General features: G+C 43.0%; 1 protein-coding gene across 1 annotated transcript in view; it reads left to right on the plus strand.

Annotated features, from left to right (window-relative positions):
• The window catches only part of SLIT1 (slit guidance ligand 1), a 193447-nt gene extending 180818 nt beyond the window's left edge, over positions 1 to 12629 (plus strand). The window contains exons 9-14 of the mRNA XM_056801672.1: positions 80 to 227; positions 2348 to 2419; positions 3228 to 3299; positions 4059 to 4130; positions 5391 to 5534; positions 12248 to 12629. Coding sequence (XP_056657650.1) covers positions 80 to 227; positions 2348 to 2419; positions 3228 to 3299; positions 4059 to 4130; positions 5391 to 5534; positions 12248 to 12509 — 770 coding nt within the window. The 3' untranslated portion in view covers positions 12510 to 12629. The remainder of the gene's footprint in view (positions 1 to 79; positions 228 to 2347; positions 2420 to 3227; positions 3300 to 4058; positions 4131 to 5390; positions 5535 to 12247) is intronic.
• Positions 12630 to 13313: the final 684 nt, after the last annotated feature.

A 13313-nucleotide genomic window follows, 5' to 3' on the forward strand; every position in this document is an offset into this window, starting at 1 on the left:
CCCTGGACGTGCAGCACCTCTTACGTCTAGGATCATGCACCTTTTGTCCCTTAGCCACTGTTTTTGCTGCCCTCTGTAGGTCCAGGGGAGGCTACCCGGGCTCCTGTCTGCACCTTGTCCTCAGGCTCCTGCCCACCCATGTGTGCCTGCAGCAATGGGATTGTGGACTGCCGTGGCAAAGGACTCACTGCTATCCCGGCCAACCTGCCTGAGACCATGACGGAGATGTGAGTCCTGGGGAAGGGTCCCTTCGGAGGGGTATAGGCTGTGGCTAGGCTCGGCCCACACCATTTGGGACAATAATCTCCTTGAGTGAAGAAGCTCTTTCAGATGGACCTGACTCCTGGGCTCCAATGAAGACCATAACATTGTGAAGGTCTGGGGCCCTTTTTTTTCCAGATTGAATATCAGGGCTAAAGGATGATCTGGATTCCTTGAGAGGCTCTAAGAAAGCATCTTTGTGACTTGGGTTCTTCTCCAACAAGTGTATTCTGGGACCCTACCAAAGAATCGGGATTGTTGGGTTCCATTTCTAATAGGTTAACAGGAGGAGAGCAACTCTACTAACCCTGAATGTCTATCTTAAGATTCTTTTATCTGTAAAGGAAGAGGAAGGACACTCAAGTAGTATCCAGATGGAAATAAAATGGAAAAGCTAGGGAAGCTTCGGGGAATTTAATAATGTGGCAGAGTGGAGAAGAGGGCAAGCTGGAGAGTCAGGACATCCCGAGTACAAGTTCTGACAGAATGATGTTGGGGAAATCTCTTAATCTCTGAATGTTCTAGGTAATTCTATCAGACTTTAAGTCACAGAACCCCTACAGAGTTTTTTCTGAAATTTCTTTCTATTTTAAAATATAATTTTTATTTTCTTTTTTAAAAAATATTTTAAATATTCATTTTAAAGATTAAGAATATTTTAAAATGTTCATTTAAATATTAAAATATTTTTGAAATATTTATTTTAAATATTAAAACATTTTAAATTTTTTATTTTAAATATTAAAAATATTAAACATATTTTCCATGGCTACATAATTCATATTCTTTCCCTCTCCTCTTTCCTCCCCACTCCTGGAGCTGACAAGCAATTCCATTGGATTATACATGTATTATCTGAATTTTCTTGCTATATCAAAAAAATAATAGATATGAACACACATACACACAGAATCCACTTCATGGGTGGACATAATGTTCAAATGAGATAATGGGTATAAAAAGCTTTTTAGATTTTAAAGTGTCAAATAAATGTCAATTGTTGTTGGTTCCTACGAGTATAATAGTCTTCCTTCACAGTCCTCAGAAGCCTGGGCTCATTTCGGAGACTTGAGATGTCTGCTCAAATGGGTTTCCAAGTGGGAACTTAGAATGGGTCACCCAGTGCTGCCAGTTCAAACTAGAGTAATAAATATCACGTCATAATACCATGGAATTTGGGACTGGAAGAGATCTTTGGAGACTGTGCAATTCCACCCTCCTTTCTTAGAGGAGGAAGCTGAAGCCCAGAGAAGGGAGTAAAATGGAAGGTCACCCAACTAATTAATGCCAGAGCAGGAACTGGAACTTGGATCTGCCTCCCAGCCCAGGACTCTCTCTACAGAATTCCTTTCCTCTCGTGGGATAGATGAAGCGGCAGGGGCTGAAGGTGTTGTGGATAAAGTTTGGATTTAGAGTCAGGACGATCCGGGTTTAAATTCCACCTCAGATATTGACTAGGTGTGTTACCCTGTACAAATCGCTTCACCTTTGTTTGGGAACTTCCATTTCCTCAACTCTAAAAAGAAAAGGTTGGAATAAAGAACTTCCAAGAGCCCTTCTAGCTTTAGATGTAGGACCCTCTGATTTTTTGAAGGCGGGTTCTGCCTCCTAACTGTTTTCTGGAACTGTTCCCCAACGTACCCCCAGCTTGCAGATGCATGGGGCTGAAACATGGTAGACGGGAAAGGGAATGTTATTACATCTTCTCATCTAGGAACTTCTTAGCTCAACCAGAAATGCCTTCTGGCCTCAGGAAGAGTTTTCCTCTTGATAACATATGCAACTTTAATTAGTTGTGAGTTGAAGCAATATAAGCCCTATTCCCCACTGTCTCCCTAGAGGGTTAGGATGGGGACTTTGGCCTTTGGGCCAACTATTCAGTGAAAGTCATCAGCCTCATCCTTTTGGATGAGCATCGCTTATCATGCTGGGTGGATTCCCCAGGTGGGTAAAGATGGTGCCAGACTGCTGGAAAAAGCTGCCTTCTGGTAGGGAATTAATTGGTATCTGAAGTTCTCCTAGGTACTCGGCTCCAGGGTTTCCTGTAGACAGTCCTTAATTTTCCGATTTGTTTTTCTCTCTGCAGCCGTCTGGAGCTCAATGGCATCAAATCAATCCCCCCCGGAGCCTTCTCTCCCTACAGAAAGTTGAGGAGGATGTAAGTGTATTCAGTCAACTGGTGTGCTTCTGAACCTACCTGTGACTGATCCTGTCCCTTCTGTATTTACACGAGGAGATAGGGGATGGACAGGGACTGTCACTTAAGTCACTTAAACTCCCTGTCGCTCGCTTTCCTCTTCTGGAAAACGAGAGAGTCCAAATAAGTAATCTATAGAACCTCTTCAGTTCTACCAGTCCATGAGATTTCTGGATTCTCTTCTTTTTAAAAAATTTTTATTTTAAAAAAAACCCTTACCTTTTCATCTTGGAATCAATACTAGGTATTGGTTCCAAGGCAGAAGAGTGACAAGGGCTAGGCAATGGAAGTCAAGTGACTTGCCCAGGGTCAGGACCTCTAGTCTCTAAGCCTGGCTTTCTCCACTGAGCCACCCAGCTTCCCCCTCTGGATTCTCTTCTTAACATATATAATTCTGGGCAAGTCAATGCTTTAAACCTAAGGAGGATGTGTGATATAGTAGAAGGAGAGCTACCTCTGCTGTCAGAGGACCTGGGTTCAGATCCTGTCTCTGTGATAATCTTTCCAGATCTTGACATCCTCTTCTGTGAAATGAGGACTTGATGGCTTTTGAGACTGTTCTGGCTCTAACTCTACAATTCTGTCATCCTTACCTCATTAATAAAAGAAAGAAGACCATACCTGCCCCATTTTCTATCCCATAAACTATTTATGAGATGAAATGATAAGACAAACCCAAAGTACTTTCACTTTCTTGAAAGGAAGCATCTGGGCAGTGGAAAAATACATTGTGATGGATGAAGTCTCTCCCTTCTTTTTTTATTTCCAGAGACTTGAGCAACAACCAGATCTCCGAGATTGCCCCCGATGCATTCCAGGGTCTTCGCTCCCTGAACTCTCTGTGAGTAATAGGTGGCGCTCCAGTTGGAGTTCCTGGTGCCCCTCTAGAATCCAGGTCACAGGTGAAGTAGGTGTTGGAGATGAAGGCAAGGCTAGGTTTGCCTGGGACAGAAGCCACCAGGCTTGATGAGACCAGCCGGGCAGTCAAAGAGAATTTCTGGCAGAAGCTCTAAGCTCACTAACACCAAGAGACCCAGCCAGGGGGTTTGGGGAAATATTTACCAACCAGATCTGAGAATGGTGACACCCTTTTAGGTTTAATCTGCATCATTAACATTTTCTCCATCCCTGTCTTAAGTCTGGACACCAATAAGCCACCATATGTATCGACCTCTGATTTGTAGCATTTGCTGATTTTTGAGGTGTCAATGCTTACCCTTCTGAAGATTTACAGTCGGGTCTCCCAAGGGGGCACATGGGTGCTTCTAGACCTGCTCCGTTCCCCAGGTGCCTCCCTGGAGGACTGGATCCATTGGGAGCCTGTTGGGAGGGTCATGAAGAAGGAGAGGTATTAGGAATACTGTTTCCAGCTCCTTCGAATAACATGACTCTGCCTGGTTTGTGTTGGGGAGATTCTTCACCCTTAATCCACATCAGAGAACTTCTCTCACCTTTTTTGAGAACAGAGCTTAGGGGGCTCTTTCTTACTCCTTTTCAGAACCTGCCTCTAATTCCATGTTTCTAGTACAGGACTGGGTTGAGAAAGCCAGGTGAGGGGAGAGCCTCCCTCCAACTTACCATCTCTGCTTTTTCTCCCCAGTGTTCTATATGGAAACAAGATCACAGACCTTCCCAGGGGTGTGTTTGGAGGTCTCTACACACTGCAGCTGCTGTAAGGACCACCGGCATATGGACATTCCTGTGGACGTGCCCCAGGGGGAAGGGGAATGAGGGGGACGGAACCCCAGACCTTTCAGGAAATGGTCCTAGTTAGCATTTTCAGTTTCAGTGAAGAGGAGGATGGGAGGAAGAGGTTTTGGTTTTCTCTCCTGTCACTGTTGCTTTAGGGGAGACCTTAGTCTACCATATCATCAACCCAAAAGAAGGAGGAAAGACCATGGAGTCCCATAGACCATATAGGACTTTGTATAGAAGGAGATGCAGCCACTTAACCCCCATCGTCTAGCCCTGACATTCCTCTGCCTTAGAACCCCTATCCAGTATTGATTCTAAGACGGGAGGTCAGGGTTTGAAAAAAAAAAGAAGGTGGTGGGATGTCACTGGAAACGGGCAAAAATCACACTCAACACCAACCAATGGATGTTGTGGCGACGCAGTCTGGGAAATCAGGTTTCCCTACATAGCTCTGTCTGAGAACTACGCCAAGGCTTTCCCAGGGGCTTACCCCGCAGCTTTTTGATTTAGATGAAGTCCAGTGACTTCTAGGGGGGATAAAATCATGCAATCCTAGTCAGGGCTCAGAGGTGTTCCCTCTCTTCCCCTTGCCTCTTCCTTATCTCAGCTGTTCAAACAGAACTTCAGGAATGTTGGAACGTCTCATCAATTTCTTGAGGGTAGCAATTTTGGGTGTTTTCCAATTCATCCATCCATTTATTCATTCATTAAGTTATAGATTCTATGCTAGGCACTGGAGATATAGAAACAAAAAAGACACTGTCCCTGTCCTAAAGGAGCAAGTATCCTATTGGGAAGAAGAGAGAAGAGAAGGAATATAACCACCAGCAAAGAAATACAAAACATTAGCTGGAAGGTGGAGAACCCATTAGTGACTTGTAGGATCAGGATGAGTTTCATTGAACCAATGTATTAGGGCCACACATCTTGCAATTATGATTTAATTAATTTAATTGATTTATTATTAATTATATTATTATTTTATTTTCTATAATTATATATCATATTAATTATTAATTAAATTAAAAACATGATTTCAGCACTAATGTATGATTATAGGACACTTTTTAAATACACATTCTTCAGTGACTGGTCAGTGCACAAGAGATAACTTTGGGGTGTAATTAAATACCCCCTTTGTAGGGAATAAAATCCAGTCCTATCCAGGTTGAGCACCCCAGCAAGTACATTGTAGTTTTACTTCCTGCCCTCACGACATCTCTTCTTCATCCCATAGCCTTCTCAATGCCAACAAGATCAACTGTGTCCGAGCTGATGCCTTCCAAGATCTCCAAAACCTCTCCCTGCTCTCACTCTATGACAACAAGATCCAGAGCCTGGCCAAGGGGACCTTCACCTCTCTCCGAGCCATCCAGACCCTGTGAGTGGCCCCTCCTTTACTCATTAAGTTCCAGAGCCAGGAAAGATCTTGGGGAGGGGAGGGATTAGGGGTGGCTTCTTGGTGGCAGGCTCAGCTTCTCTATAATCTCTCTGAAGGAGATGCAGGCAATGCAGTAACAACTTATTAATTATTAGATATTAATACATTTTGGAACAAATGTATTCCTGGTTCCAGGCTAGCTTCTTGTGGCTTCCAGGTGACAGAATCCATTTCTACTTTTCTGTATAAGGAATGACCACCTATTGGTGCTAAATAGTAGGAGAACAATTAAGCTAAGAATTTGCCCAGTGCCTACCATTTTGTGCCTCCTGTTCTAGTCCCTGTCCTACTATTCAACATTGGAGCGATACATAACTTCTGTAGACCTTGTGTGATTGGAACATGGGAGAAACAATTCAGCAGATGTTTTTAGGCACCTAATTGCTGGGAATGCAAAGACAGAAAATACTATAGCCCTTGCCTTTCTGGGGGCTCACTGCCTCTATGTTCCCGACATTCATCTTCTCTTTGTCAAGTCCTACCTGCACCAGGTGCTTGTCTGAAAGTCTTGAGGCAAAGACTGGATGATAACTCATTGGTGATGTTGCAAAGGGGATTCTTATTGAGATAAGTCACTGGGTTCTGAAATTCTGTGGCTCTCTGAAAGAAATCCACTTAAATCAGAGGTTCTTATTCTGAGGTTCACAGACCCCCAGAAGGGACCATGGATGGGTTATTAGGGGGTCTAAGAACTTGGATGGGGAAAAATTACATATTTGTTCTCATTCACCATTTTTGGCCTTGGGTGGGTGGATGGGGAGTCCTGAGACCTTTCTCTATCTGGAGGTTTACCATGTGTCTCTTTCATTTGAACACAACCAGGTGAGGAAGAGTAAACCCTTGAACGGCCAGTGCCTTTTGAATGCACACCTGGTTCTCTGTTATGTAAGATTGCTCTTTGGGAAGGGTGGTAGAAGGTGAGATATACAGCGAGAGATTCAGACAATGCAGTGGCAACAAAAGATATTAATAAATTGTTTGAATAAATGCACTCCTTGTTCTGGCCAAGCAGCCAACAAAAGGCTCCTCTCTTTCAAGTAACTAGAAATCATACCATTCTTCTGCCTTGAAATCAGGTAAAGGTTTAAAAAATACCTCTTTGACACGTGCATAGCCTGCTCTCTTCAAAAATTTTATCAGGATAAAAAAGTTGGCACCCAGGCTGATGTCAGCCACCCTTTTATCTTTTGGGGTGATGACATGGTCTGTGATCTTTTCCATCTTTTGAAATCTTTTGGAAATCAGTCCCGGAGTGCTTTTAAGGTGGTATCATCGCTCAGACTGATTTCTTTTGTATGTTTTTGATGTGGCTTAGCTGCTCTTCTCGACTTTACCTTTTAAAATGCCATTTTCATGTAGAATTTCAGTCTTGGTGTAACAGAGTTATTCAGAGTCCAAATGGGGTCATTCTCTCACCATCAGTGATGAGGTTTGGTCCCCACAGGAATACTGACACACCTGTTCTATTCCCTATCCATTTTTGGCCCTATTAATGATTCCACCTAGAGATGCTTTGAGGATGATTCTGACTTCATTCTCCTGATAATCCTTATTTTGTTTTCTTCAGGCTTCATTTATTTATTTATTTTTCATTCAAATTTTAATGAATTAATTGAAGTTTTTATTTTCAGTTCCAAATTTTCTCCTTTCCCCTAGGCCCTCCCCGACCCAATGAGAAGGCAAGCAGTATGATACCTATTATACATGTGAAGTCATGCAAGACATATTTCCATATTAGCCATGTTTCATGCTAAGCTCTTTGCAAACTCATTTTCCCTTCTGTTGCTTGTGGCTGTTTTTTTGAACTGATGCAGCTTGTGATCATCCACAATCCCCTTCCAAAATGTTTTGTAAGGGAGCTTGTGTTCCAGACTAGTGTCACCTTTGGCTGCCATGTCTTTCTACATGGCAAAAGGATCAAGCCTTGCTAACTGAGACAGTTTCTGGGCTCATTTGGGCTTCTCTTTGTGCCAACTGTCTTATCTTGGTCACACTTGTCTAAGAAATGATCATAATCAGAGGCAATGTCTTTACTTTTCCATCCATTTTGCAGAAGAAAACACTTTGCAAATGTTAAAGCATTACATCAATGTATTTTATTCTTATTTCCCATTTTTCTGCAAATAGACCATTTAAACAGGTTGGTTTGGAGGTCATTCCCCAGCCTGAAATGCACGTCCGCCTCACCTTTGCCCCATAGAATCCCTAGTTTCCTTAATGCTCAGTCCAGATGTTACCTTCTACATGAGGCCTTTCTTAATTCCCCAGCTGCTAGTACCCTCCTCATAGTTATCTTGGATTTATGTGTACCTTTTATATAATTTCTATGCTTCTTTCTCAGATAGGATAGGTTTCTTGAGGACAGGAATTATTTAAAAAATTGGGGGGGGGGGGAATCCCCAGTGCATAAAATAATGTCTGTCACACAATAGCCATCTAATAAATACTTGTTAATGATTGGCTGGAGGTTGTAATTGCATGTAAGTTTCTTTTTTTTTTAATCCTCGTTCTTGAAATTTTCTGCCCCCATAGTATTGATTCTAAGACAGAAGGTAAGGATTTTTTCGGTGCTGATTCTTAAAAAAAAATCCTTACCTTCTGTCTTAGAAATAGTACTATGGGGGGCAGCTGGGTAGCTCAGTGGATTAAGAGTCAGCCCTAGAGACTCGAGGTCCTAGGTTCAAATCTGGCCTCAGCCACTTCCTAGCTGTGTGACCCTGGGCAAGTCACTTGACCCCCATTGCCTAGCCCTTACCACTCTTCTGCCTTGGAGCCAATACACAGTATTGACTCCAAGACGGAAGGTAAGGGTTTAAAAAAAAAAAGAAATAGTACTATGGTTCTAAGGCAGAAGATCAGTAAGGGCTAGGCTTATGGGGTTATGAGACTTTCCCAGGGTCACCCAGCTAGGGAATGTTTGAGGCTAGATTTGATCCCACCACCTCCTGACTCCCCAGCTTTCCCTTAATTTGAAGAAACTTAATCAATTTTGTTGTGTTGATCATCTGAAAGCCTTTTTAAAGGTATCCCTAAAGGGATAAGATCATCATCTAGAACAGCTTCTGCCAATACAAGCAAAACCTTCCATTGGCTTTTCATGAACTCTGATCATCTTTTCTGCCTGTCCCTTCCATAATGAGGAACAGAAAAGATTATTCCAAGGATCTGTCATTTTATCAGCGGGGGCATTCCTCCTATTGATAAAGATACCAGCATCTTTGTAACTTAGCATTTGACCTTCATGAGTTGCTGTTACCAAAAAATAATAAAAAAAATGTATCAACGTGCCGCCATATTGGTGGGGAAGTGGTGAATCTCTGAATTTAGCTAGGCTAATCCTTGAACAGCAGACACCCACGATCTCTTAATAGACCTCTTGGTAGGACCTTCCAGAGCTGGTTCTCTGCTGGTAAAACTTCTGAAGACCCCAAATAATTTCTATTCCATTGAAGAAGCATGAGAATCAGACAGTATGTGGAGGTTTTCAGAGCAACAGAAGAAATGTTTTCTCTACCTAATCATTTCTCATGTTCAACTTTCTGCCCTTTAAAGCTCAGTCTTGCAGAAAATGGTTATTATCATCCAGTGCTTAAGGTTATCCATTAACCAGTCCCTTTAATCACAGTCATGGAAGCTTTACAGCCTGCTTTGGCCAGAGGTCTAGGGAGCCTACCTCCCTGCACCCCCAGGACATTTTAAAATATAGAGTAGAACAGGGTTTAACAGAAACGTAGTGATTTCTCCAAAGACAGACCCAAATGGATGGAAGCCGGCTCTGCAAAGATTGATGCCTTTAAGCATAAGCAGGTATATAATCATGAAGTCTAGGGAGAGTTCACTTAACAGCCCCTCCAATCTGATGAATTTTCAAATAGCTGTAAAATCTTCCCTAGAGACAGTCAGTAAACACAGTTTCTCCATGAAAGCTAGCAGCTGAAAATGTATTAAAACAACAACAACAAAAAAAACACCTTATACTGGATTAAAAGGAGGCTGTGTAGTATAATGGGAAAAAATACCTGATTGGAAGTCCAAGGACCTGAGTTCAGATCCCATGTTGGGTAGACCTTTATCAGTCAAATATATTCTCATCTTAATGTACTCATCTGTTGAATGAGAGATACAATGGTACTGTAGAAAAGAGTCTTGGATTTGCTGTTGGAGGGCCTTCTAGTTCTGAATCTACAACTATCAATTGATTGGTTAATTTTATTACCAAGCCTATGATAAATAGGGAAGTCAAGTAACAAACAGTCTCTAAATCTTGGGTGCTTGAGATCTGGGTTAGTTGTGTAAGATGGGGCAAAATTGCTGACCTGCACTGGGCAGGCAGCTTGTTAGAGCCCTGTTCTTTGAGTGTGAAGCCCTCAGTCAGTGAGTCAGTTGCCAAGCAGACATTCGAATAGGGAAGATCACACATAAAAGAAAGCTGGAAAAAAGCTGGGGAGAGAAGGCATCCTTGTCCAAAGGAGCCCAGCCAGCTGGCGCTGGCCACCCTCCTTAATGGAGCTTCCAAGAGAAGTCTACCAGTCAGAGGGCAGGACTCCAGGGGCAGTGGGCACTTCTGAGATGAAAGTTCCAGGTTGTCAGGGTGGCTCAATGGATTGAGAACCAGACTGAGATGGGAAGCCCTGTATTCAAATCTGGCCTGAGACCCTTCCTAGCCAGGTCACCCTGGTCAAGTCACCTAACTCCCATTGTCTAGCCCTTACTGCTCTTCTGCCTGGAATCCAATACACAGTACTGGTCCTAAGAGGCAAGAATTTCAAATAATAATCATGATGATGATGATGATCAACCACAGAGGGCAGCTAGGTGGCTAGGACTGAAGTAGAAACCAAACTGGGAAGTGCTGGGTTCAGATCTGGATTCAGACCTCCTAGTTGGGTGATCCTGGTCAAGTCACCTAATTTCCATTGCCTAGCCCTTACCACTCTTGGAGCCAATACATAGTATTGATCCTAAGACAGAAGGCAAGAGTTTCAAATACCACTACTACTAATAATGATCAATCACAGAGGGCATCTAGATGGCTCAGTAGATTGAACCAGGCCTAGAGTTGGGAGGTCTTGAGTTCAAACTTCCTAACTATGTGATCTTGGATGAGTCACTTAACCTCCATTGCTTGGCCTTCATCATTTTTCTGCCTTAGAAGCAATACACAGTAAAACAAAAGATAAAGGTTTAAAAAAAAGTTGTTTTGAGCATGATGGAAAAGTAGAGGAAAAACACAGAGGAATTTAACCTCTTAAGGCTTAATTTTCTCATCAGTAAAATGGAAATGATAATACACAAGCGACCTATCTCAGGGCTGTTGTGGGGAAGGTGCTTTCACATTCCTTTGACTGCAGTATAAATTTGAGTGATGACGTTATTAGTTGTGTACTAGGCAGCAGGAAAAAAAAAAAGGAGAAATTAATCCTGGAGTAAGTTACTAGGTGATGGTCTAGAATGCGGTCTTGGTTTAGACAGGTGGGCTCAGCTCAGTTCATAAAGCAGGAAACTCTTGATGCTACACAGGATTAATCCCCCAAAGGACCAGTTTTAGCCAGAGGATGGCTGTGTGCTCCCTAATTACCAATCACAAATTCTTTGTCTTTGTTTTAGAAATAGAAATCCCATCAGCCCTTTGGAGGCCAGGTGAAAGGCTGTGGATGATTCTGAACAAACCCATTGCCACTAGTGGGAGGCATAGAAAATAAAGGGTTTCCTGTTGAGTATTTATAGCATCTACCTTGCAGACAGGAGAAGGGCAGAAAGTGATGGCATCTGTGTCTCAGGGCTATTAGCCATCACCCCACCTGGAAATCGTGGCAGTGAACAGGATGACCTTTTAAAAGCGGGCTATTCTGTGAAAATAGTCTCCAGGTCAGGGATTCCCAACCGGGCCATCACAATGGATTGGTTGATCGTGAGACGGAAGCCTCTGCTTCTTTAGCTCCTTAGAAGCAGGCTTTGACATTTTGGAAGATCCCAGGGAGCCAAGTGGCAGAGAGACAATTGTCTGGGATTTCAAAAGTACAGAAGCCAGAGGGAGGGAGTGTGTTGCTAAAGGTTGGCAGAGCATCCCATTCCTTGGCCAGTCTCTCTTCCAACTCTTCACTTCCCAGCATTCTTTAGGCTGAAGCTACAAGTCTTTAAGTGGCTCAACCTGTACCCTCCCGTGACCCATTTCCTTGTGATCTTTACACTGAATCTGTATCATCTCATTATTTCCAGGTTCCCCATTTCCCCATCATTCCTCATAGCGTGCCCCCCACCCTTCCTTTCTAGCTCAGCTCTCACTGTTTCCACATCAGCCCCCTCACTGTACCCTTCCTTTCCCTGCTTTCTTGACTCACACCACCTCACCCTTCTCTGTCTGCTCCTCACCCCTTCCCACCATTCTTCATAACATCCTGCCTTGTCAGCCCTCTTGACCGCTCAGTACCCTTTTGTTCTTGTTTCCCCCATCTCATGCCCATGGTCAAACAATAACCTGCCCGCACCAGCCCCTGCCCAGTTTTTTGACTTCTCTTCATGATTAATCACTAGGCTTTCAAGGAAGAGCGGATTGTCGCTCACCACAAAATGTGGACTGGCTTAGATGGAGGCCAGAAAAAGTTCTTTCATCCTATTTTTCTTTATTCTCAATTTGTCTTCATTTTGGAAAGACACCTGGCTCAAAATCCATTCATCTGTGACTGCAACCTGAAGTGGCTGGCTGACTTCTTACGCACTAACCCCATTGAGACTAGCGGAGCCCGCTGTGCTAGTCCTCGTCGCCTCGCCAACAAGCGCATAGGGCAGATAAAAAGCAAGAAATTCCGGTGCTCAGGTAACTGTCCATCTCCCTCTTTCTCAGGGATGAAGAAATGGGAGCCAGTGCTATCTGGGAAGTTTAAGACTCAGGAGTTAATAGAAACAAGCCCATGAACCAGAATGCCCATCAGATTTCTTTGTGTGGTTTTTTGGTATCTCTTAGAAGACCTGAGAACCTACTGTTCGGGGAGATCAGAGCTTCCTCTAATTCTTTGACTAGCTAGAATGCTTTATGCAATTTAAACCAATAGGAGTATCATGTGGATTGGAGCAATGGGGCTCAGTGTGTGAGATTGAGGGTCATAACACTTGAATTCTATGTTTGATTTTCATGTGGAAAGTCCCAAGAGACCAGATTGGGAGTGGAGATCTGGGTTCTGGTTCAGGTTCTCCCATCACCTAACTGCATAACCTTGGGCAGGTCTTGGATTCTCTGGACCTTAGTTTTCTCATCTGTAAAATGGACTAGACTAGATTAGACTAAAATCTCCTTGAGAGGTAAGATACTAAAGTACTATATCATATCCCACCAGTATAATGAGAATAATCTTGACCTTTCCTTTACCATGATGGATAGTTTCTATAGCTTATTTTTAGCTCTTTACCTTGAACACACAGTATAAATATGATGCTACCTTTTAGTATGCCAGAATGCCAGAGCTGAACCTTAAAAATCCCAACCAATCCCCTGACTTTTGTAAGATCATAGAATCTAGAAGCTAAAAGGGACCTTGGATGGCCCCCCATTCTAAATCCCTCATTTTACAGGTGAAGAAACTGAGGCCTAGGGAGGCTAGTAACTTGCCCAATGTCACACAGAGAATAGGTGACAAATCTGAAATTTTTGATTTGGGAAATGAGCTTTCCTATAACTTAGAGAGAAGCATTTGCTGTAACTACTTCAGAAGGATCTACTAG

Source organism: Monodelphis domestica, chromosome 1 (genome assembly GCF_027887165.1).
Source record: "Monodelphis domestica isolate mMonDom1 chromosome 1, mMonDom1.pri, whole genome shotgun sequence".
Taxonomy (NCBI): Eukaryota; Metazoa; Chordata; class Mammalia; order Didelphimorphia; family Didelphidae; genus Monodelphis; species Monodelphis domestica.